General features: G+C 51.3%; 1 protein-coding gene across 1 annotated transcript in view; it reads left to right on the top strand.

Annotated features, from left to right (window-relative positions):
* Positions 1-1,130: 1,130 nt before the first annotated feature.
* Positions 1,131-23,043, top strand: part of CACNA1A (calcium voltage-gated channel subunit alpha1 A) — a 247,894-nt gene continuing 225,981 nt past the window's right edge. The window contains 2 exon segments of the mRNA XM_058290314.1: positions 1,131-1,372; positions 2,247-2,540. Of these exon segments, the coding sequence (XP_058146297.1) occupies positions 2,248-2,540 (293 nt within the window). The 5' untranslated portion in view covers positions 1,131-1,372; position 2,247.

The raw sequence follows: 23,043 nt of genomic DNA, 5'->3' as shown, positions 1-23,043 counted from the left end.
TAAATGGATAAACCAATTGTGACTGATTCTTATAATGGAATACTAGGCAGCCGTGAAAAAGAATCAAGTACAGCTACAGGCAACAACAGATGAATCTTAGAGACGTAATATTGAGCAAAAGAAGGCAGTCATTACAGAAAACATACTGCGTAAATCCATTTCTATAACATTCGACTTGGGGCAAAAAAAAGCTGTATTATTTAGGAATGCATAACGAGTTAGTAAAAATATAAAGAAAAGCGAGCATGTTCGCTGCATAAAAGTCAGATCGGTGGTTCGTGCTGGAGGGAAGAGGCAAGTATGTGTGTGCATCTGGGGAGCTGGTAATGTAGTTTTCTAGTCCTGTATGTGTTAGTTTCACAACAGTCTCTTAACCTGTGCCTTTATGTTTTATGCATTTTCCCGTGTTTTTGCTATTTTCCTATTTATTTTAAAAAGGAGAATGGGAAATAAAGGCAGTGGTTCTAGAGAGAAGCGAAAGCTATGAAAAACATACCACCCGGCAGCGCTACGCAGCCGGCTAGAATCTGGTTCATTCTATGCTCCTGGGACTCCAGATTTGCCAACTCTGGAATTTCAGAGGAGGGGGGCTTGCGATTTGAAAATTTCCAAGAAGCGCTCCAAACCATTTTCTCCACTTAAAAAAAAAAGTCTTTTGTAAAACAGACCGAAATCGTGTGGAGCTCGGCTAAATGGCACTTGCAGAGACGCACGCCCTTCTCCAAGCGCCTGCCTTGCTCCTGCCCTGTGCAAGATGCTCGGAGCCCCTGGCTGTGTGCAACCCCAGGACGAGCCTTTGGAACCCAGGACTTTCTCCCAGGCCGCCTGAGGCCAGCGGGAATCGGTCCCAGCCCTCCCCCCCCCCCCCCCCCCTCCAATCCTGCGTTCTCCCAATCCATCCCGCTCTCTCCTCCCCTACAAATTCCGGTGAAGTCGGTCTCCCAGCGCCGCGGTGATTGGTCCCGGGCCATTTTGTGTCGGCGCCCTGGGTGCGTCTTGCTCGCGTTCAACTCTTCAATTGCTCCTCTTTGGAGCTCGCGCTGGCCAGCGGTTCAGACCTCTGCGCCCGTCACCCCCCCCCCCCCCCCCCCTTTCCTTTCCCCATCCTTCCACACCAGGGCTTATTTTAGCAAAACCCAGAGGAGGAGGAGGAGGCACTGGGGCGGGGGGGCGCATGCAAGACGTTGCAGCATCCTGGAACAGGCTACTGAGTGGCTCAGCGCACGGCGCAGACCTCTCTCTCTCTCTCTCTTTTTTTTTTTTCCTGTTGGGAATTTTCAGGATTTCATTGCTGTCATTTAACCCCAAGACGAGCCACGGCCGAGCGGCGCGCACCCAGCTTCCCTTATGAGCAAACCAACGGCAGCCGCTGGTGATTCAGGAAGGAAACAAACAAACAAACAAAAAGGCCCCCCCCAAAAAAAAATCCAGGGCCCTGCGACTTCAAGACACCTTTAAGAGCTTCCGGAGCCGTCCCCTCCCCCCGCCCTTCTTGCCTTCCTCCTTCACATTCTTCCTTCTTTTTTAAATTTCATTTTTTCGGCGACAGACCTTTCCGCGTTTTCCGGGTCCTAGAGGACCTCAAGCAAAAAAGGGGAATTTTTTTTTTTTTTGGGGGGCTGACCTTCCCCCCCCACCAACCAAGACCTGATTTTTTTTTTTAATTAATTTTTTTAATGGGCAGCGCTCACTCATTTTGCAAGATGCCAGCCTCGCCGGACCTCAGAGGAATTTGAAGCTTCCACTACCGGGGGGGGGGGGGGGGAGGCGTCCTTTTGCACACCGCGTCTGAAAGAGGGGGTGTGCTTTGGGGTGTCTTTTTTTTTTTTTTTTTAATTTTTTTTATTAAAACCCCCGGAGTGGGTGGCTCTGGGGATTGCCTGGCTTCCTTCCTCGGGTTATTTTTTGCCTCGCTCGCCTCACCCCTCCCCACCCCTCCACCCAGCCACCTGCCCCCCCCACCCCCGCGCCCCGCCCCCCCACCCCCCCACCCCTCCTCCCGCCCCTCCTCTGCCCGCGGTCCGCCGGGAAGATGTCCCGAGCTGCTTTCCCCGGCTCGGCCCGGGCCGCCGCCTGGTGAACCCCCCCCCCCCCCCGACCCCAGGCGCCGAGCCGCCGCCGCCCGATGGGCTGGGCCGGGGAGCGCCTCCGCAGCCGCAGCGCCCGCCGCCGTCTCAGCAGCGCCCGCCGCCGCGTCGCCCGCAGCCCGCGCCGCAGCGTAACCGGCAGCCCTTTGCTCTTTGCAGAATGGCCCGCTTCGGAGACGAGATGCCGGCCCGCTACGGGGGAGGAGGCTCCGGGGCAGCCGCCGGGGTGGTCGTGGGCGCCGCAGGCGGGCGAGGAGCCGGGGGCAGCCGGCAGGGCGGGCAGCCGGGGGCGCAGAGGATGTACAAGCAGTCGATGGCTCAACGAGCGCGAACCATGGCGCTCTACAACCCCATCCCCGTCCGACAGAACTGCCTCACCGTCAACCGGTCGCTGTTCCTCTTCAGCGAAGACAACGTGGTAAGGAAATACGCCAAAAAAATCACCGAATGGCCATATCCTTTGCCCGGGAGCCCGGCGGCGGCGCCACCCCCTCCTCCCTCCGCCTTCCCCCCCCCCCCACCTCTGCCAGGCTGGGAGAAACAGACCCGGGGGTTGATGGGAGGAAGGGGAGGGGGGGGGGTCTTCCAGGGGGCTGCGAGAAGGAGGGGAGGGGGCGCCAGGGAGGAGTGTGGCGCTCTCTGCAGCCCGAGCGCGGGGCTGAGCGCCCTCCCGTGCAGGCTTGGGGGGTGGGGGGTGGGAGATGGAGCCCCACCCAGCACCCACCCCAGAACGAGGGCCCAGGGCCGGCTCAGGGGGGCCCCCCAACAGAGCCGAGACCCAGTCCTGGCCCGGGGCACTTCCGGGCGAGGGACGTTGGCTGCCCCTTGTTCTGTTCCCCCCCCCCCCCCCCAGAAGCAGGCGCTCGGTCCCGGGCAGGGCACGCCGGCCTCTCCCGGAGGTGAGGCCCGCACTCCCCCCGGGGCAGGGCGCATGGGGACCCAGCCAGCCGGAGCCCGTGGGCTGTTGGCATTGTCCAGCGGGCACTGCCCAGAGTTCACGTCCCAGGGTGGGCTGCTCGTCCCCCAGGCGGGGAGGGGAGTGACAGCCTGCAGGTCCCCCCCCCCCAAAATCTCATCCTCTTCTGGGGTGCAGAGAATAAATTCCCTGTGCCCCAGCCCGGCCGCTGGCTTGGAAGATTCAACCAGGGCTATGTAAGCAGAAAGTCAGGGCAGGAGAAAAGGGGGTGGTGGGTCCTTCCCTGGGCGGCAGGTCTCCCACCCTAGAGAGCCGAGCCAGGGGCCGCCCCCGGGAGAGGAATCCACTTCCATGTGGCTAGACCAACTTTGGCAGGTAAAATGCCTCGGGTTGGTTGGCTGGTTTGTTTTGAATCAAAGATGCCGAAGAAGAAAAGGTAGAGCCCACGGCTTCCTTTCCTGCTCCCCAAAGGCAGAGCCCATTGCGTTTCCTTGAACATCTCTGTTGGAAATAAACCTTGAGGAGGACTCGAACATCTGTTGCGATGGAGGCAAGGCCAGGGTGGGTGATTATCTAGCAGTTATCTAAGCGTGACCCAGATTCCAGGCGGGGGGCAGTCCGCCCTGCTGCGGGCTGGCCAGCCGCCTCCCTGTGTCCAGATGGGTGGGTTCTCAGCAGGCTCCCAACTGGACCCCTTGGTGTCCAAAAATGAATGGGCTAGGGGGGTCCTTGGAGCTCAGAGAGGAGCCCCAACCCCTCGTGTCATGTTTCAAGTACAGCAGGTGGAGATCTATAGGGACAGGAAGTCTCCTCTTTGAGGCGGGTTCACTTCTAAGGGGAACTCAAGACTGAGTCAGACTCTTGGTCTCTGGGCGCTGAAATTGTGATGGGTGCTCTGAGGATTGGAATAAGTCAAGGATTTCGTTTCAGGGGGGTTAAAATGTAAGAGGTGATGGAGGGGGTGTACCCCTCACCGCGATGTCATCTCGAGGGGTACCCTAAGGTCGGAATCTCTGCCACCTAAGTCACCACCCCCTGTGAAGAAAGAGGTTGGCCCCAAAGCTTGGAAATTCCTTTCCCCAGGAGGCCTGTTGGAGTCCTCGGGGGGCCGTGGGAATGGTGGGGGACTTGGAGGATGACCTGGGGGACAGGGCATTGTTTGCAGGCTCCGTTAGCTCCCGGGGTCATGGGGGCGCTTTTCGGGGAGCGGTCCCCTGGGCTGGCCGGTGTCCGCGTTGGAAGTGGCTTAGACGCCTTCTGGAGCCTGGCCGTGGAGTCTCCTAACGGGGAAGGGAAGGAGGTGGGAACCCTTCTGGTGTGTCCTTAGCTCACAGCCGTCCAGCCTGGTTCCTGCAGAGCAGAAGGCTGGTGGGCGAGGGGATTGCAGCGGCCCCTGGGAAGAAGGCATCGCGGAGGGAGGCAGGTGAATTGGGAGCGTTCTCTGGCAGCCTCGGGTTTGCTTTGGCGAGCTCTCCGATGGTTCTCTCGGTTGCTCGGTGATAGTTGTGCATTTTACTTTCTCGGCAGACAGTTTTGCTCTCGTGGGCCCCACTCTGGAAGGGAAAGCTCCCCTCCATCCAGGCTGTCACCACGCAGGGTCATCCAGGACTGAGCTTTCCCTGGGGGAGATGAGAGGAAGAATACAGGGAGGGATGCTGGAGAAGAGAATTCAGGCCAGTGGGAAGAGAGACGGAAGTTGTGTGTGCACTTGCTCGGAAGAGCAAGTTACCCCAAGACTGTATTGGAATAGTAAGGAGTCAGGATGCCAAGTGGAATTTCTTTACCCATATGCACCATTAAAAAAAAAAAAGTCTTGAGTATTTCTTTTCAACTTTTAGAATAAAGCCTAACCCATGCAGAGGAAAATGCAAAAAAGCAGGTGCAGCCTGATAAATGTTCCCAAAGAGAACACACCCATGCGTCCAGCACCCAATTAAAGAAACAGGAGGTGACTAGCTCCCCGGAAGCCCCACTCGTGCCCCGACCCAGCCACCCCTCACCCCACATGAAACTGCTCCCTGACGTCTAACCAAACAGATTCGTTGTGCCTCCTTTTGAATTTCGTATACATGAACTGCACAGTCTGTTCTTCTAGGTTTGGCTTCTTTGCGCAACATTATGCCCGCGAGAGTCACCCATGTTGCCACGAATTGTTCCTTCTCGTGGCCACGTACTATTTTGTTGTGTGACGGTGCCACGGTTTATTTTTCCATGATACTGTTGGCGGGCATTTTGGGTAGTTTCCAGTTTGCGCTGGCGGAACATTCTTGTACGTATCTTTGGAAAACTTCTCCCCCCCACTCGCATTTCTCCTGGTGCTATAGCCCGGCGTGAGGTGGCCCCCGTCTCTTTTGGATGCATGTGTGGTGAGACGTGCATTGGGAAACGGCGTTTAGCAAGGGTTGCAGGACAATGCGCAAAGAACATTCTTTTCTGTCTGGTGGAAAAGAGGGAGTAAATGTTTCTCCAACTCAGCTCTCTGCCCACGGGACCTAGGAGAGTTCTTTCTGAACGCAAATCCGGCATGGCACGCCGGTGGAGCGGGCAGCCTCGGGTTGCCCACTCCTACAGACACTTTTCAACTGTGGCCTCTTTCCCTTCCGTCCCCCAATGGCTCACGCTCGAATCCGGCCATGAGCGTTCAGGGTTCTCATTGATTTCATTTTTTCCCCTCTTCCTATGTAAGAAAACCCCAATGGAAGTCTCGGATATGCACGTTTATTTTGCTGCCCCTTTCCTCTTGAAGTCTGCCGGGCAGCAAGCCATCTTGGCCACACACCTTGGGCCCGTGTTTTCGTGGACAGGGACGTTTGCTTTAAATATGGCCCTGATGGGCTCTGCTGCCTTCTAAAGAGCTCAAATCTGTCAGCTCGCGAAGGTGCATCTGTCAACCTTCCTGGAGTCCCCACTTAATGCCACTCGCTCCTCTCGATGTTCTAAAAAGTGCCGATGCGAATGTCATCCTCCCATCCGTCCTCGGAAGGCCCCCCACTGAACCCGTGACCTTCGCAAGAACCACACACATGACTTCCTAAAATCGCACGCAGAATTCCAACTTTTCCATCCCATCCGTGGTTGCAGAATCTCAACAAGAAATCCAGAGGCATGTTGACATCAGGTAACCTATTCATGTTTGCGGACGGGCCGTCCCAAAATCTTTTCAGTGAAAGGTGCTTTAAGGAAAAATGCATGGGAAGCGGTAGGGAGTCCTTCAAAATTGAGTTTCAGCCTGTCCTGTGGAAGGTAGAATGTGCTAGAAGGTACCACTCCAGGGGAGATCAACTTGGCTGGTTATTTCCAGAAAAGCAAAATTCTAAGAATGAGCATGGCTTTTACCATGGCAGAGTTTTTCCTACGAGGTTACAGTCCCGCTTCTGCAATTCTGAGATCCAAAAAGTTCTGAAAGCCAAACCTTGTTTGAGGCTATTTATAGTCTTTACCCCACTTGGTGTGAACTGGGGTAGGTTTTGAGGCAGAAATGTGAAGTTGGCTTGATTATGGGATGTCGTTCCACTGGGAGTGTTTGGGCCTCTAGGATGGTGCCTCTCAGAAGCTCGTGTGATGGGAATACGCCCCACAGAGTGGGGGGTATCTTGTTCAAAGGATGGTTCTGGTCTAGCTGGGCTGGGGTGTGGCCAGGGACCACATTTGGAGTAGCCAGGTTATGTCCTAAATGCCTCCTGTTGCCATATTTTCCTTATAAAAATAATCAGTTGATTGAGGTATAATTTACATATAGCAACATTCATCCTTTTTAGTATACTGTTCTGTGAGTCTTGACAAATGCAACGGTCATGTGACTCCCACCTCCATTGTGGTATACAACAGTCCATCACCCTAAAATATTGTCCTAGAGCCCCTCTGAGTCAGTCCTCTACCCCAGCCTGAGCCCTGGCGACCATCGATCTGCTCTCCATCCCTACATATTTTTTTGCTTTTTCCAGAAGGTCATAGAAATAGAACTACACAATCTGTAGCCCTTTGAGTCTGGCTTTGTTTTTCTTTCTATGCAGCCTGATGCCTTTGAGATCATTCAGATTGTTGTGTGTTATCCCTAACGTGCCTTTTTGTTGTTGAGTAGTATTCCACGGCGTGGAGCGACCAGTTTGTTTATTCTCTTCCCAGATGAAGGATGTTTGGGTTGTTTCCAGTTTGGGCGATTAAGGTTAGAGCTGCTGTAAACATTCGCACACAGGTTTTTGTGGGAACATTGGAAACATAAGTTTCATCTCTTGTGGGTAAATACCCAGAAATGGGATTTCCTGGGTTCTGTGTTTAAGTTTATAAGATGGTTTTCTAAAGTAGCTGTGCTGTTTTCTGTTCCTATCCTTCTAAAAGCCCGTAATTCTAGACTCCAAAACTCATCTGGTCTCAGGAATTGCTAATAAGGGATTGGGGACCAGTTGAAGGTGGTAGAAATGGTAGTTCAGGGGCCAGAGAAAAGGGGGAGAACGGAAGTCGTAGCTTGCAGCTATGTGTCCGTATTACTTTGACGTGTGGCAAGAGAAGGGCGTCTCCAGGGTGGCATGCATTGGTTCTGCCACTTGCCAGGAAAAAGAGCCAAGCTTCGAGGCGGTGAGATTTGCCCCGTCTCCTTGTTCGTCGCCACAACTTCACTGCGTCGGGCACGAAGTTGGCGTCCCATAAATGTTTGTGGAGGGAGTGAAAACGGCCTCCTGTCTTCTCCCCTTTGCCAAATTGTACAGCACCGGGAGTGCCCTGGTGCCAGGGATTTTTTCAGGGTTTGGGTGGGTTTTAGGTAGTCAGAGGCTGGTGCCGAAGGTATCATCAGAACCAAGAAGGTTTCTGAAATCTTAGCACTTGAGACGTTGGGGAGCGGTGGGCTCGAGTGTGAATTCTTCCTTCCAGGACTTGGGGAGGACACTCGCTGGGTGTTGGGAGCTTGTGATTCTCTATGGTTCCATTGGGGCACCCACATAGACCCTCCCTTGGGAATGGCAGGCTCCGCCCCCAGGAAAGTGGACTCCGCCCACATAGGCCCTCCCTTGGGGTTGGCAGGCTCCACCCCTGGGAAGATGGACTCCGCCCACATAGGCCCTCCCTTGGGAATGGCAGGCTCCACCCCTGGGAAGATGGGCTCCGCCCACATAGGCCCTCCCTTGGGAATGACAGGCTCCGCCCCCAGGAAGGTGGGCTCCGCCCACACAGGCTCTCCCTTGGGAGTGGCAGGCTCCGCCCCCCAGAAGGTGGACTCCAGCCAGAGCTGCTCAGCACCCAAGAATCCTGCAGCCAAGGCATTGCCCGGAATGCTGGGTCAGCTCCCTTGGAAGGGGCCGGGTGGACTGTGTGGCCGGGAGGCTCTTTCCGCGTTTCTGGGCCAGGCAGGTCTGAATCACTCTCTAGTCCCATCATCTAGTACCTCGGTTTCTTCATCCGCACGATGCAGACTTGCTTCTCATAGCAACTCCCTCGGAGGGCTTTTTGGGTCCCGCGTGGAAAATATGCCGCCCAGCACTTGGCACGGAGAAAGCGCCCAAATCCACTGGCCGTAATCCCAGAGAGCCATCTCCTCCTCCGATTTTCTTGTTTGGAGCCTTAGCTGGGGAGAAGAGGCTCTCTTGGTGGGCCCAGAGGGTCCCTCTGTGACAGGTCAGTTTGGATTTATTAACCTGAGCAGGGCACTCTCAAAAGCAACCCTCGGCTCTTTTGCATCCTCCCCTTTCTTCAGAAGCTCTAAGATGCCCACTTGACCTATTTTTCTGTTGCCTTTGATCTAAGATAAAATGAATTCTCTTCCCCTCCCTTGACCCCACCCTCTGTGTGACAAAGTGAGTTTTGTTTTGTTTTGTTTATTTTTTTAACTGTTTCATTCAAAATATAAGAGGTCCCCATATACCCCCCAACCCCTCACCCCACTCCTCCCACATCAACAACCTCTTTCATCATCTTGTGCCATTCATTGCATTTGGTGAATACATTTTGGAGCACTGCTGCCCCACATGGATAATGGTTTACATTGTAGTTTACCCTCTCCCCCAGTCCATCCAGTGGGCCATGGCAGGACCTACAATGCCCAGCATCTATCCCTGCAGTACCCCCCAGGACAACTCCAAGTCCTGAAAATGCCCCCACACCACATCTCTTCTTCCTTCTTACTGCCCTCAGCAGCTCCCATGGCCACTTTCTCCACATCAATGCTACATTTTCTTCCATTACTAATCACAATCGTTCCAGAGTAGAATACCAGTAAGTCCACTCTAATCCATATTCCTCCATCCTGTGGACCCTGGGATGGTGATGTCCACTCCACCTCTATATCGAGAGGGGGCTTAGATTCCACATGGATGATGGGTGTGATTCTCCTGTTTGCAGTTGTGGGCACTCTTGACTCCCTGGTGTGGTGGTTGATCTTCTTCACCTCCCTATTAGCTGGCTGGGCTAAGTCCAATAAACCAAAGGGTAGGAGTTGCAAGTCCGCTGAGACTCAGGGCCTGGCTGTCATATTATTAGCCTCCCTGATACACCCCCCCCACCACCACCCCTACCTTGGGTTTCACAATCTACCAGGCATTGGAGCTTGCCTGGGTAGCATGATCAGCTGTCCCAGTTTGCCTGGGACTGTCATATTTGGGGGTCTTGGGAGACCCTTGAGTCCTGGGCAAATTGGAACTGGTGGTTCCCCCAGCTGTGAGTTCTCATCTTAAAACCCGAGAAAGAAAGGCACAACATTTTATTTGAATGGATTCTGCATTTCAAAGCCGCCTTTGAGATAGCTAAGACAAGAGAGAGAGAGAGAGAGAGATCCCAGCTAAGAAGTGAAATTCCCGAGTTAACTCCAGATCAGGTTTTCTTTTTTTTTTTTTTTAAAGATTTATTTATTTATTTCTCTCCCCTTCCCCCCCTACCCCGGTTGTCTGCTCTCTGTGTCTATTTGCTGCGTCTTCTTTGTCCACTTCTGTTGTTGTCAGCGGCACGGGAATCGTGTTCCTTTTTGTTGCGTCATCTTGTTGTGTCAGCTCTCCGTGTGTGCAGCGCCATTCCTGGCCAGGCTGCACTTTCTTTCGTGCTGGGTGGCTCTCCTTACGGGGTGCACGCCTTGCGCATGAGGCTTCCCTACGCGGGGGACACCCCTGCGTGGCATGGCACTCCTTGCGCACATCAGCACTGCACGTGGGCCAGCTCCACACGGGTCAAGGAGGCCCGGGGTTTGAACCCTGGACCTCCTGTGTGGTAGACGTACGCCCTAACCACTGGGCCAAGTCCGCCGCCCCAGATCAAGTTTTCTTGACTTGCCCGGGTTAGAGATGTGCTCTTCAGTCCAGACTGGGAGCACCCTCAGGCCTTCCTTGAAGGTGCTCAGTACTCAGATTGGGCCTGGAATTAGGAATTGGGACCCCGCCCCCTCTCCCCTGAATAAGGCTACTCAAGAGGCAGGGTCCCCTGTCTGGAGTGATGGAGTAAAACTCAATTTAGTCACCCACCTGCTGTTAAAATAGCATTTTAGGCCTGTGTGTGTAAAAAAATATTATTTTAAAATCAATTTTAAAGTATTTTTATACAGGCAGCGTTTGCAGGAGGGATCCTAAATCTTTCTTATTAATTTTTTCTTGTAGTAATTTATATACAATGAAAAAAATGCCCATTTTAACCGTGTCCAAGTGTATAGTTCAGTAGTATTAATTACATTCACAATAGTGTGCTACCATCACCAGAATTCAGTGCCCCAGCTTTCCATCACCCATTAGTAACTCTCTTTTCCCCTCCCTCCCCCTCCAGCCTTTCCTTAGAATCTACTACCTGCAAATTTGCTCTTTTATGTATTTCATATAAGCGAGATCATATGAGAGTTGTCTTTTTGTGTCTGGCGTATGTCGCTCAACCTGCTGCCTTCATCTATGCGATAGCATGTATCAGAACTTTATTTCCTTTGAGCCACATTATATGTATCCATTCATCTGTTGATGGACGCTTGGGTGGCTTCCACTTTCTGGCTACTGCAAGTAAATAATCCTGCTGTATGGACTGGGGGGGTGGGAGCAGGTGGAGCTCAGTGGTTGAGCACCCGCTTTGCATGTGCGAGGTCCCAGCTTCCATTCCCGGTACCTCCTCAAAAAATTAAAAAAAAAAAAAAAAGACTGGTGGGGCCTCTGGCTTCGTGATGCCACTTCTTTGTTCTTGAGCAGAAGTTGATGCATTTGTCTTGAATGAGATGTTGGTGCTCCTTCGAGGACCAGCTTCAGGTACCCACCTTATCCTTTAGTCTCCTTGACCTTGAGTCTTTTTGTTAGTAAAAATAATGGCACCCTATGCCCCCATTTTATCCCTTCCCTGTACAAACACTTACCTCCAGCTTATCATAGATTTCACCCATGTAGGTGTCAGCTGGCAACATCACCATCCCAGGGTCCACAGGATGGAGGAATAGAGTGTGGATTAGAGTGGACTTACTGGTATTCTACTATGGAACTATTGTGATTAGGAATGGAAGAAATTGTAGCATTGATGTAGAGAAAGTGGCCACAGGAGCTGCTGAGGGCAGGAAGAGGGAAAGAGAGATGTGATGTGGGGGCATTTTCAGGACTTGGAGTTGTCCTGGGTGGTGCTGCAGGGACAGATGCTGGACATTGTGTGTCCTGCCATGGTCCACTGGATGGACTGGGGGAGAATGTAAACTCCAATGTAAACCACTATCCATGCGGTGCAGCAGTGCTCCAAAATGTATTCACCAAATGCAATGAATGTGCCACGATGATGAAAGAGGTTGTTGATGTGGGAGGAATGGGGTGAGGGGGGTGGGGGGGTATATGGGGACCTCATATTTTTTTAATGTAACATTTAAAACAGAAATGGCTGGGTGCGGGCCGAGCTGGTCGCGCTCTTGTCATCATGAGACGTCTACGGCTTGGGGGAGAATGGGCGCAGGATTCTGTGAGCCGTGTGTTAGGACAGGAGTGGAAGAGCCGGGGAGGGGAGTGGTACCAGGGGGAGGTAAGGTGGACGGGGGTTGAGGCCAGGCAGTCCTGCCCGCACAGCTCAGCTCCGTCTCACGCTAGCTGGAGCTTCAGGCTCCTCCTCGTTAGAATGGCGATGCGCATCTGACCCTAAGAAAAACTGTGTGAGTGCTATCCTGGGTCGACAGAGCCGCAGAGAAAGAAAGCAATGTGGTGGCTGTCTGGAGTTGGGGACAGGGGGCGGTGGAAGGAGCGGCTGCTTAATGGGCACGAGGTTTGCTTCTGGGGGGGGATGAAAACGGTCTAGAGCTCGGTAGTGCCTGCGCAGCCTTGAGAACGTCCTAAATGGCAGTAACGGTACGTTTTCTATTATGTGCATTTTGCGACCAAAAGAAAACCACACACCGTGTGCTTAGAAAGCAGGTGGCATGTAAAAAACAGCAGGCTTGGCAGCCTTTGGATTCCGGGAGGGCAGGCCTGTGTTGTTCGCCACACCAGCCCCCTGCCTGCCCATACGGGGGCTGAATTCATAATCGCGGATTTTTTTTGGCGTCAGGTTAATGGAATATGGCTCTGATAGTCATTCTTAGCTCCTGACTCACTCTCGGTATTGTCTCCCCTTTCGCTTCTGATTAATCTATTTTTCAGTACTTTTACCGCCGTGAAATTCACACAACGTACCACTGGCTGTTCAAGAGGGCGCACGACTCAGCGGCGCCGAGTGCCTTTGCCGTGCGGTGCCACCGCGCCCGCCTCTGGCTGATTCTGGTTTTATTTCAACCCCGGTGAGCCCACTGCCCAAACTCAAGAACCAAAACGCGGGCCTCAGAGTGTGGCCCCTGCACCTGCGGGGGCGACGTCACCTGCAGAAACGTCGGGGGGGGGGGGGTTGTCACACCTGCCCGTGCTCCAGTATCACCTGGAGAGCCTTTAAACACAGGTGGGTGGTCCCAGAGGATTTGCTTCAGGTCTGAGTGGAGCCTGAGCGGTTGCTTTTCTAGCAAGTTCCCAGGTAGTGCTGATGCTGCCACACTTTGAGAACTTGATGTGGGAACTAGCGAATACCTTACTTCTACCTGTGAGCTCCTCCCCTGCCTTCCACACTCTACTCCCCCAAAGGCCACTGCTCTCCTGAATTGTGTCTTATTCCCTCGCTACTTTTTCTTTAAAAAAAAAAACTTTTATCACAGATTTATATCTGCCTTAACAAGATAAATTTAACTTTTCTTGTGTCTGAGCTTTTTTTATAAGGCATCGTATACCGTCGGTAGTCTGCTGGGATTTTGTCTTGCTTTTATCACCCAACAGTATATTTCTAAGATTCAACCCCGCTATTGAGTGTAATCGTCCATCATCTATTTTTCTCTACTGTATGACATTATATTCTGTGATGATACAGCAATTTATTTATCCGTGTTCCTGGGTGATGGATATTGGGGATGTTTCCAAGTTTTGTTTCGTTTTTTTTTTGGTGTTTTGTGTGTGTGTTTTCTATTATGAACAGGGTTGTTGTGATGAAGAAATGGTTTTTGAATGAATGAATGCAAAGCGTTTGTTTTAGTCTGCGTTCTTGGGGATCCAGTTTCAGTGGCAATGAGATTCATCAGCATGTCACAGTCAACTCGTCACTCTGTCGAAGAGCTGGGTCAACCAGACAGCCCCTGTTCCTGCTTGTCTTGGGTCAGTCAGAACCTGTGGTTTAGACGTTGGCAATGAATGTAGTAGAGGAGCGCAGCAGAGAAGTTGAGAGGAGGGACTGTGGAGCCAGGAGGCCTAGGTTGAAATCTGAATCCTGCTTGTCACTGGCTGTGTGACCTTGGACAAGTCACTTAAGTGCTCTGTGCCTCAGTTTCCCAGTTTGCCCAGTGGGGATTCTAATAGTACCTCTCTTGGGAGGTTAAATGAACTAATATATGTAATGCTTAGAACTGTGCCTGGCACTTCATAAGCAGTCTATTTGTGGATGGATGGATGGATGGATGGATGGATGGATGGATGGATGGGAAGGGAAAGTGGATAGATGGATGGATGGATGGGAGGGGAGAGTGGATGAATGGATGGATGGATGGGAGGAAGGAAGGAATGAAGGGAGGGAGGGATGGATGAATGAGGTTGGAAGAATGGATGAGATGATGGATGGATAGATGGGTGGGAGGATGGATGAGTGGACTTATTTGGGTAGCCATGTTTGGGCCTCTCTAATCCAATGCTTGGAATGGTGTGTGACCCATAGTAGGTGCATACGTACGTGTCAGCTATTATTATAATGCAAATCCCTTGATCTCTGTTATTATTTGGCATCTGTATTTTTAACCCACTTCTCCGGGCAATCCATTCAACTCTAAATCGAGGATAAAACAGCCACAGGATCACGTTGATTGTTGACACGAGAATTCCACGATTCCCAGGCCCAAGCGGGATTTTCCCCATTTCTCAGCAATCCTTTTCCACGTTCTTCATCAACTTCCTCTCCCGTTCCCTGCTCCCCACTGAGGCCATGGTGGACTCTAATTGCCCCGCAGCTCCTTCTGCACTGCCTGGCATAGCCTCTCCCTAAGGATCTCTGAGGACTTCAGATACTTCAAATCAGCAAGAATAGGCCAGCTTCCACGAGGGTCTTAATGGACCTGGAGCATTGGCGTCTAGCCCAACGTAGAGTAGCCAGATGTTTACAGACTTGAAATATCTTTGGATGAGTTGTCAGAACACACGTCTTTAACAGTTTGGTGTGCTAATCAAAAGGCAACCTTTTAAATGATGGACCACAGATGCATGTTTGTGAGTTAGAGGGAAAGAGAGGTGCCCTGTGCAGTTAATGTTGGATGACTGGATGGGCGGATAAGAAATGGGTGGACGAGTAGATGGGAAGATGACTGGACTGGATCAAAGGGTGAATGGATTGAAGGATGGGTGGGTGGGTAGGGTGTTGGGCCCATGGACATATGGAGGGATGGGTGTCTGCGTTTGGCTTTCTGATCTTTGATGTTCTTATTGGCTTGGGCATGATCACGTCTTTCTGCCTACCGCCGTAGTTATACCTATTCCAGTGTCGATTGAATCAATGAGAATGTGTGCCTTGCGATCAGGGAGCAGTGATTTACACACTCACACCCCCTACCAGTCCCTGCACTATATCATGCATACCTATTTGTTAATTGCATAAGACACAGTGTGGTTGACAAAGAGTCTCGAAATTCCAGAAACACTAGATTTTTTTTGTTGCCCCCCTGAGACTGAAAGTGCAATTTCTTCCAGGAGGTAGAGCAATAGATAGTTGTGAGTTCGTGGCATATCTCTTCCAAGCAAGTTGGGTAAATGCATCTGATTCTTACCCATTGCTGAGATTCCCCAGGTAACAGGCCACTGCTAAAATGCCTGCTGTGCTATTACACATTTTAAAAGGGCAAGAAGGTCCCAGCCTCCACCTCTCCCTGCTCCCCAACCTCGGGCCTGTGAACCAACCTCACTCCCCCACCCCATTCCTGCCGAGCTAGTTGTTTTCAAATTTAAAAGTGCTTAAAAATCACTAGGTTTTGTGTGATCTGTGCTTCTTTTAAAAATATATATTTTTAAAAATCACTAGGTTCGCTTGTTTAAAATTCAGACCTCTGTTTTCTCCTCCCAGAGGCTCTGAGTCCATCAGGGATGGAGCCCTTTTTTTGTCAGCATCCCCAAATATCCTGATAAGGGACAGTCTTCCAGGTGCCACCAGAGTAGACACCCACCTGTTGATCGTTGGCTCCTTAGCATAACTCTTGACACACAGCAGGCATTTGGGAAATGTTCGTTGAATGAATACATGAGCTTCCGTCTTCACTAGAATCACCAATCACAGCATTTACTATGGGTTGAATTCATTCATTCGCTCAACGAAATATTTTTGAAGCCCCTAGTGGGTACCAGGAACTGGGATAAATGCTACCTGGGGTGGGAGAAATGAGGACATTTCAGATATGGTTCCTTGCCTTCTGATCTAGCAGTGGAGGCAACGCACTCAGGTGTTTTTAGATGTAGAATGAGGAAGCACTGTAGAGCAGGGAAGACCTCTCTGAGGAGGTGACATTGGAATAGAGCCTGAAATGAAGCAAGAGATGCTCCAGGGATGTGGCCTCTAGTTTCTCTTCGATCTTGTCTCCTACGTTCTCTGCCCCTTCCACTCTGCCCCAGCCCTGCTGGCCTTTTTTTTGCTCACACTCAGCTCATTTGCATCGCAAAGTAGTTGCACTGGCTGTTCCATCTGCTGGCATCACTGTGCCCCCGAATCTCCTCCCCAGGATGAGCTCCTTCCCTTCATTTCCTCCACAGGCCCTTTCCTCTTCACATATCGAACACCAAAAGTACAAAAAACAAATCTTACGTACAAAAAAAGAATGTATAGTCTCTCATCCAGAGAGAATCTCTGGCGACATTTTAATGTTTCGTTCCATGCCTTTTCATGGATATAAATATAAATGTTCTTTTAAGAAATGGGGATCATCTCGCACAGTGTTCTCACAGGCTCTTTTTAATATAATGCCATATTGTGCACACTTTTCCACGCCGCTTGGTGCCCTCGAAAAACATTAGGGCCACCAGGTGTAGTTGCACAGGTTGTACACTGCACAAGGGTGTCCTATCTCATAGCCCACGCGTCGTAAAGCTGTATATATTTTTTTTCGGTTTCCCAGCTGATGGAAGCTGAGGTATCTTGTTCTAGCCAAATGAAGATATTATGACAACTTTTTGACAGATGGACATGAAAACTTGAGAAAGGGGCATCTTGTTTAAATTCACGCAGCGATGCTGTGTGGGTTGGCGGCAACTCCAGAAAAGAACGTTTGTTAACATCTGATGACTACTCCACTTTATGGATGCATCACGCTTTGTGTAGCGTTCTCCGGTGGTTCGCGTTCCCATTATAAACAACCCTGCAAAGAACATCTTTGTGCAAACTCTCTGTCCGAGGTCCTGATTACGTTCAGAATAAAATGGTCTCTATAGGGGCACTCCAAGTCTTGGCATTCTGTGGCTACCGTTTTCCTTGCATCTGTAGAAGGGATTGGTTTATTCAGGAAGTTGATGATGATCACGGGAAGGTCCTTGATTGCTCTGGAACTTCTCCTGGGCTGCATATAATGCAGTGGTTTTGAACTAGGGGTGATTTTGTGTCCCCCCTCACACAGGGTATTTGGCAGTCTATGGAGACAGGGTGGATGCTGATGGCATCTGCTAAACACCCCACAGAGCCCAAGATGTTCTTCTGCAGAAAGTATTACCCAGCCCAGGATGTCAACAGCGCTGGAGGGAAGAAACCTTGATAGAAAAGATGTCCCAGGTTTCTTGGAAGGGAGTGGGTGGGTGTAGGGTTTTTGGGTGCCTGAAATTTAATTTACAGTTTCTCTTCCTCGCTGGGTGTCTAAGCCAGCTTTCTGTGAACTTTAGATCCCACACGATCAGCAACAGGCTGGCTACCGACAGATTCGTGGATGTAAATATAGACGCGTATATGGAAGGAAATCTCGGCCGGAGTTGGAAAATGTTGGAATGAAAGCTGCCGTGGCCTCTCCCCCTTTTCCTTCTGTTGCCCGGTTTACAAATTGCACCTTCCTTTCTTTGGGCTCCCGGCGTCGTGAGTGCTGCTGCCACAGACCATGGTTCTGTGAGCCCTTACTCCCCACTCCCAGGGCTGACATTCATTCATTCACTCACTCAGTCACTCATTCATTCAAAGTGCATGCATTTATTCTCTCATTCTTTCATTCAAAATTAATTCATTCACTCATTCACTCCTTCATGAATTCATTCATTCATTCATTCCTTCATGAGTGCATTTATTCATTTACTCATTCATGAATATTTCTTTTTTTTTTTGAAGATTTATTTATTTATTTCTCTCCCCCTGCCCCCCCAGTTGTCTGCTCTCTGTGTCTATTTGCTGCGTCGTCTTCTTTGTCCGCTTCTGTTGTTGTCAGCAGCATGGGAATCTGTGTCTCTTTTTGTTGCATCATCTTGTTGTGTCAGCTCTCCGTGTGTGAGGCACCATTCCTGGGCAGGCTGCACTATTTTCCGCACTGGGCGTCTCTCCTTACGGGTGCACTCCTTGCGCGTGGGGCTCCCCTACGTGGGGACACCCCTGCGTGGCAGGGCACTCCTTGCGTGCATCAGCACTGTGCATGGGCCAGCTCCACATGGGTCAAGGAGGCCCGGGGTTTGAACCGTGGACCTCCCATGTGGTAGGCGGGCGCCCTAACCACTGGGCCAAGTCTGCCTCCCCATGAATGTTTCTTGAATGTCTGTTACGTGCCAAGCAAGTGGTAGGAAGTGAAGGTAGAGAGGTGATGAGGGTAGTTCATGCAGGGTCCCATGGAGACTTTATTTTGCTCCAAGGGAAGTGGCATGATCACTCCCAGGTTCTCCCTGGCACACCTATACTTTTTTCCCCATAACAAAGAAGGGTGATCAATCCATCTGTATGCTTTGGGTAAGTGCATGGTAGACCTTCCCATGTCATTTCTCAGTCTCCCAGAACTTCCTGTGTAGTGACTTGAGAGTGTTTCCACATCACGGTGGCATTCTGAAGAGCTTCTGCTTTCCCACCGTGCTAAGCTGGCTGGGACAAACCTCCCAGGAGCAAAGGTTTTGCACACGCTGCGACTATTTCCTGAGGCCAGGTCCCTGGAAATGGCATTGCTGGGATGAAGGCTGTATGCAGATGAGCTCCTTTGAGCTCTAAAAACCCCTTTCTTTGACCTCGTGGCTGACGCTGGGGTTGTCCTTGATTTTACCTCTTCGCCAACCAGATACGTGAACGGCAGAATCCCGCTGTGGTACAACGTGCATTTCTTCAGTTGTAGGTGTGGACATTTTCCAGATACAGACGGGCCATTTGCATTGCCCTCATGCCCCGCCCATTGTGCCTTTTCCTCTCTTTTCTCTAGGGACAGTGTTCACGGATGTCTTTGGAGGAGGGACTTGGGGCCAGGTGAGGACTGGTTTGCAGAAACTGAGGGTCCCCGTCGTTCTGTGTTGGGCTTGAGGCATCCGGCGTCGTGGTTAGAGCCAGGGGGGCCTGGGTTCAAATCCCAGCTCTGCTACTTGGCGGCCATAATATCCCAGGCAAGTCACTTAATTTCTCCGGGCCTCAGTTTCCCCATCCGTAAAATGGGGATAACAACCGCACCCACCTGCTAGGATTGCTGTGAGGCTCAGGCAGCGCGTAGGGCTGTGTCTGGCACACGGCGGGCTTTTGTTTCTTCGGGCTGCTGTAACAAACAGCAACTGGGTGCTCCTTTCAACAACAGGAATTCAGTGTCTCCCAGTTTTGGCGCCAGAAATCTCAAATCAAGGTGTCAGCAGGACGGCGCTCCCTCCGCAAGCTCCGTGGGGACTCCTTCCCAGCCTCTTCCCGGGCACCTTGGCTTGCGGACACATCTCTCTGATCTGCCTCCGTCTCCCACGGGCCTCTCCTTCCTCCAGTGTCCGGTTTTCCCTTCTCTCAGGAGGACACCAGGGTCCACCGTGTCCCAGCATGACCCCTTCCGAGCTCGATCATCTGCCATGACCCCCTTTCTGAACGAGGTCACAGTCTGAGATTCGGGGCGGACGGCCCCCTCGGGGAGACTGTTCAATCCAGTACGCCACGGGCGCAGAGTCAGAATTGGCAGGCACGGTTATTATGGGCCGGGCATTCGCTTGCATGCAACTCTGTTGCTGCAGAAAACTCCCTGGATTTCAGAACACAAGGCAGGGCATAACGGCAGCTGTGGGCCTTCCAGCAAGCTCACAAGCCTTCCTGCCGGCCGTGGCTCGCAGATAGAATCTTCTATCCCCGCCCCCCCCCCCCAAAAAAAGAAACACTGGATGGAAAGCAACTGGACCACTTTCCACGTTCACGAGGGAGTTATGGAAGTTTCTTTTTCCTGCTTTTGCTAATGTCTAGGATTTCACTCAAGCCCCCACGAAGAGAAAACGCCTTGCAAACTGACAGGCAGTTCGGAGAAGGGTTATAAGATCAGAACCCGTCTACCTTTTGGGCGATTGCTATAATAACAGTTCCTACCCTTTTTTTGGGTGGGTGGGTGGGGATGTTCTAACTAATTCTTTTATTTTTTGATTAATTTTTTTTTCTGTTAGAGAAGTGGTCGGTTTACAGAAAGAGCAAACAGAAAATACAGAGTTCCCATATACCACCCCACATTTACCCCTGCATTAGTGCGGTACATTTGTTATAATTCACGAAAGAACGTTTTTATAATTGTACTGTTAACTACTGTCTATCATTTACAATAGGATTCACTGTGTGGCACAGTCCTATGTCTTTTTAAAATTTGTATTCAATTTATATATGACCTAACATTTCCTCCTTTTAACCACAGGTACATATATAACTTGGTGCTTTTAGTTTCATTTCCAATGTTGCGCTACCATTGCCACCATCCATTTACCAAAACTTTACAATCAACCCTAAGAGACTGAACTCTGTTCAGTTTAATCCTTCCTCCCAGCCCAGCCCCTGGGCTGGGTTCTGGCTCTGTGAGTTTGCCTATTCTGATTATTTCATACCAGTGAGATCATACTGTATTTGTCCTTTTTCATCTGGCTTACGGCACTCAATGTGATGTCTTCAAGTTCACCCATGTTGTTGCATGACTCAAAATGTCATTCCTTTCTAATGCTGGATAATATTTCCTTGATTTCATAGACCACATTTTGTTTCTCTATTCTTCCGTTGGTAGACACCTGGTTGCTTCCATCTTCTGGCAATTGTGAATTACGCTGCTATGAACTTTGGTGTGCAAATATCTATTTGAGTTCCTGCTTTCGATTCTTCTGGGAAGAAGTGGACGGGTTGCTGGGTCATCTAGTAATTCTATACCCAGCTTCCTGCTAAACTGTCTTCCACAGCTGCTGCACCATTTGCCCAGCAGTAATGAGTGAGGGTTCCTATTTCTCCACATCCTTTCCATCAATAATAGTTAACTCTTTATGGAGAGCCAAGGAGCCCCCCCAGGCTGTCTGAGAAACACTTTTTCTAACAGATTTATTTATTTATCTGTCCCCCGCCCTTGCCACTTGTGCTTGCTGCTCTCTGTGTCCATTTGCTGTGCATTCTTCTGTGTCTGCTTGTCTTCTCTTTAGGAGGCAGCGGGAACCAATCCAGGGAACTTCCGACTTGGGAGAGAGGCGCTCAGTCGCCTGAGCCACCTCGGCTCCCTGGTTTGTCGTGTCTCTCATCGTCTTTCCTCCGTGTCTCTTTTTCATTGCGCCATCTCGTTGTGTCAGCTCTCTGCGCGGGCCAGCACTCCTTCACCGGGAGGCCCCGGGAACCGAACCCAGGACCTCCCACGTGGTAGATGGGGGCCCAGTCGCTTGAGCCACATCCGCTTCCCAGAACCACTTTGGCTGCCTGGACGTTCATACCGACCCCTCGAGCCCAGTGAGTTTATTCTTACCCCCCATTTTACAGATGTGGACACTGAGGGGCCGAGATGGAAAGGCACTTGCTAAGGTCACACATTAGCTAGTGAGAAACCTCAGGGGATGGGCAGAGGGCACAGAAGAGGTGAAGACGCAGAGAGAGGCACGTCCTCTTGTCTGGCCAGAGGACCCAGGGCCCAGGTGGGTGAGAGGTGGGACGGGGCAGAGTCAAAGAGCTCGAGATCCTCCAGGGCTGGCAGCAAGGCTTTGGCCGTTGGTTAAATACTGAGCCTCCACGATTCCGTTTCTTCATCTGGAAATTGGGCGGAATGATATTTTCCTCTTGGGGATGTCACAAGGGCCGAATTGAGGGTGAATGTAAAACGTCGCGCTCGGTAGACAGTAAATACTGAGTCCACGGTGGGAGCTGTTGTTTTCCCTCCTGGGAGCAGGCACCGGGACACGTGGACAGAACGCAGACAAAACTCTCCGCCTGGCAGTTGACGTTCCAGATGGGAAGACGGAGCGAGGGTCAGATAAACAAGGGAGATAGCTGAAAAGTGCTAAGTGCAAAAAATAAAGCAAGGGCAGCAGGTGGGATGTGTCAGGGTGTTTTAAGTTTCGCCAGGGCAGTGGGAAGGTCACTCGGAAGCGGTGACCAAGGAGAGGCTTGACTCTGGATGCTGTAAGGAGCAGGAGAGGAAAAGAGAGGTGTGGTGTTTTAGAGGACAGCTCGGGGTGGTGAGACCCGAGATAAGGCTGGTGAAGAGGAAGGTGAGGGGTCCCCGGCAGATGCTGATGGAAAACATGGAGAGGGGTCCAAGGTGTTTCCTGCTCTCTTTCTTTGCTTCCCAAGCTTGGTTTGTTTTTCTTTTTTTTTTTTTTTGCCCCAGATCTGGGGTCACTGAAGACACACACAAAGGAACCCAGATCTCGGCTATTTTTAAGGCTCCAGGCTAATTATGAAAGTTCTAGGGCATCTCTTTTTTTTTTTTCTTCTCCTAACCCTTTGGACGCCACCCTCTTTGCATTCCTCCAGCGTTGTCCAGGATTGCCGTCGCCGCCAGCCCCGCGCAGCTCTTTCAACTCGAAAGTTCTCGAAAGCGAAAGAAAGACGAAATAACTCAGTTGCTCGGTCGCCCCGGCCACATTTCGCGCGTGCCCGAGCCCCACGTGGCTCAACAGCGCGGTTCTGGAGCATTCCGCCATCGTGGGGCGCTCTATCGAGCACCTCCCGGCGGGGGCCCCTGAGCCAGCCGCCTCAGCACCACCTGGGGGCTTCTTGGAAAGGCAGGCACGGAGCCCCCACCCCAGACTTGCTTGGCTGCCCTTGGGGAGCCTTAAAAAAAATGGTTATGCTTTGAGCCCCATAGCCACAGGTGCCGATGAGATTGGTCTGGGTCTGGGGGATTTTTTGGGGGGAAATTCCCCAGGTGATGCTTATCATACCCAGCCAGGGTTGGCCACGCTCTTCCAGGTGGACGCCAATACCTGGAAGGTAAGTAGCCAGGAACTGGAGCTGTGTGACCGCGGGCAAACCGCTTGCCCTCTCTGAGCCCAAGTTCCCTCTCCATAAAATCGGGTTGCTGCTGGCAACCCCCTCCCAGGGCCACGAGGAGTTAGCGAGGTGCTGATTCAAGGGGTCCGACCATAAATAAGTATGAAGTTAAAAACCACAACTAAAAAAAAAAAATTAAAGTCAGCAGCCAGCCTGAGAGCTAAGAGTTGGCGC

This window comes from Dasypus novemcinctus, chromosome 30, assembly GCF_030445035.2.
Source record: "Dasypus novemcinctus isolate mDasNov1 chromosome 30, mDasNov1.1.hap2, whole genome shotgun sequence".
Taxonomy (NCBI): Eukaryota; Metazoa; Chordata; class Mammalia; order Cingulata; family Dasypodidae; genus Dasypus; species Dasypus novemcinctus.
Note: the sequence above shows the minus strand (reverse complement) of the source record. Positions and strands in the feature narration are given on the sequence as shown.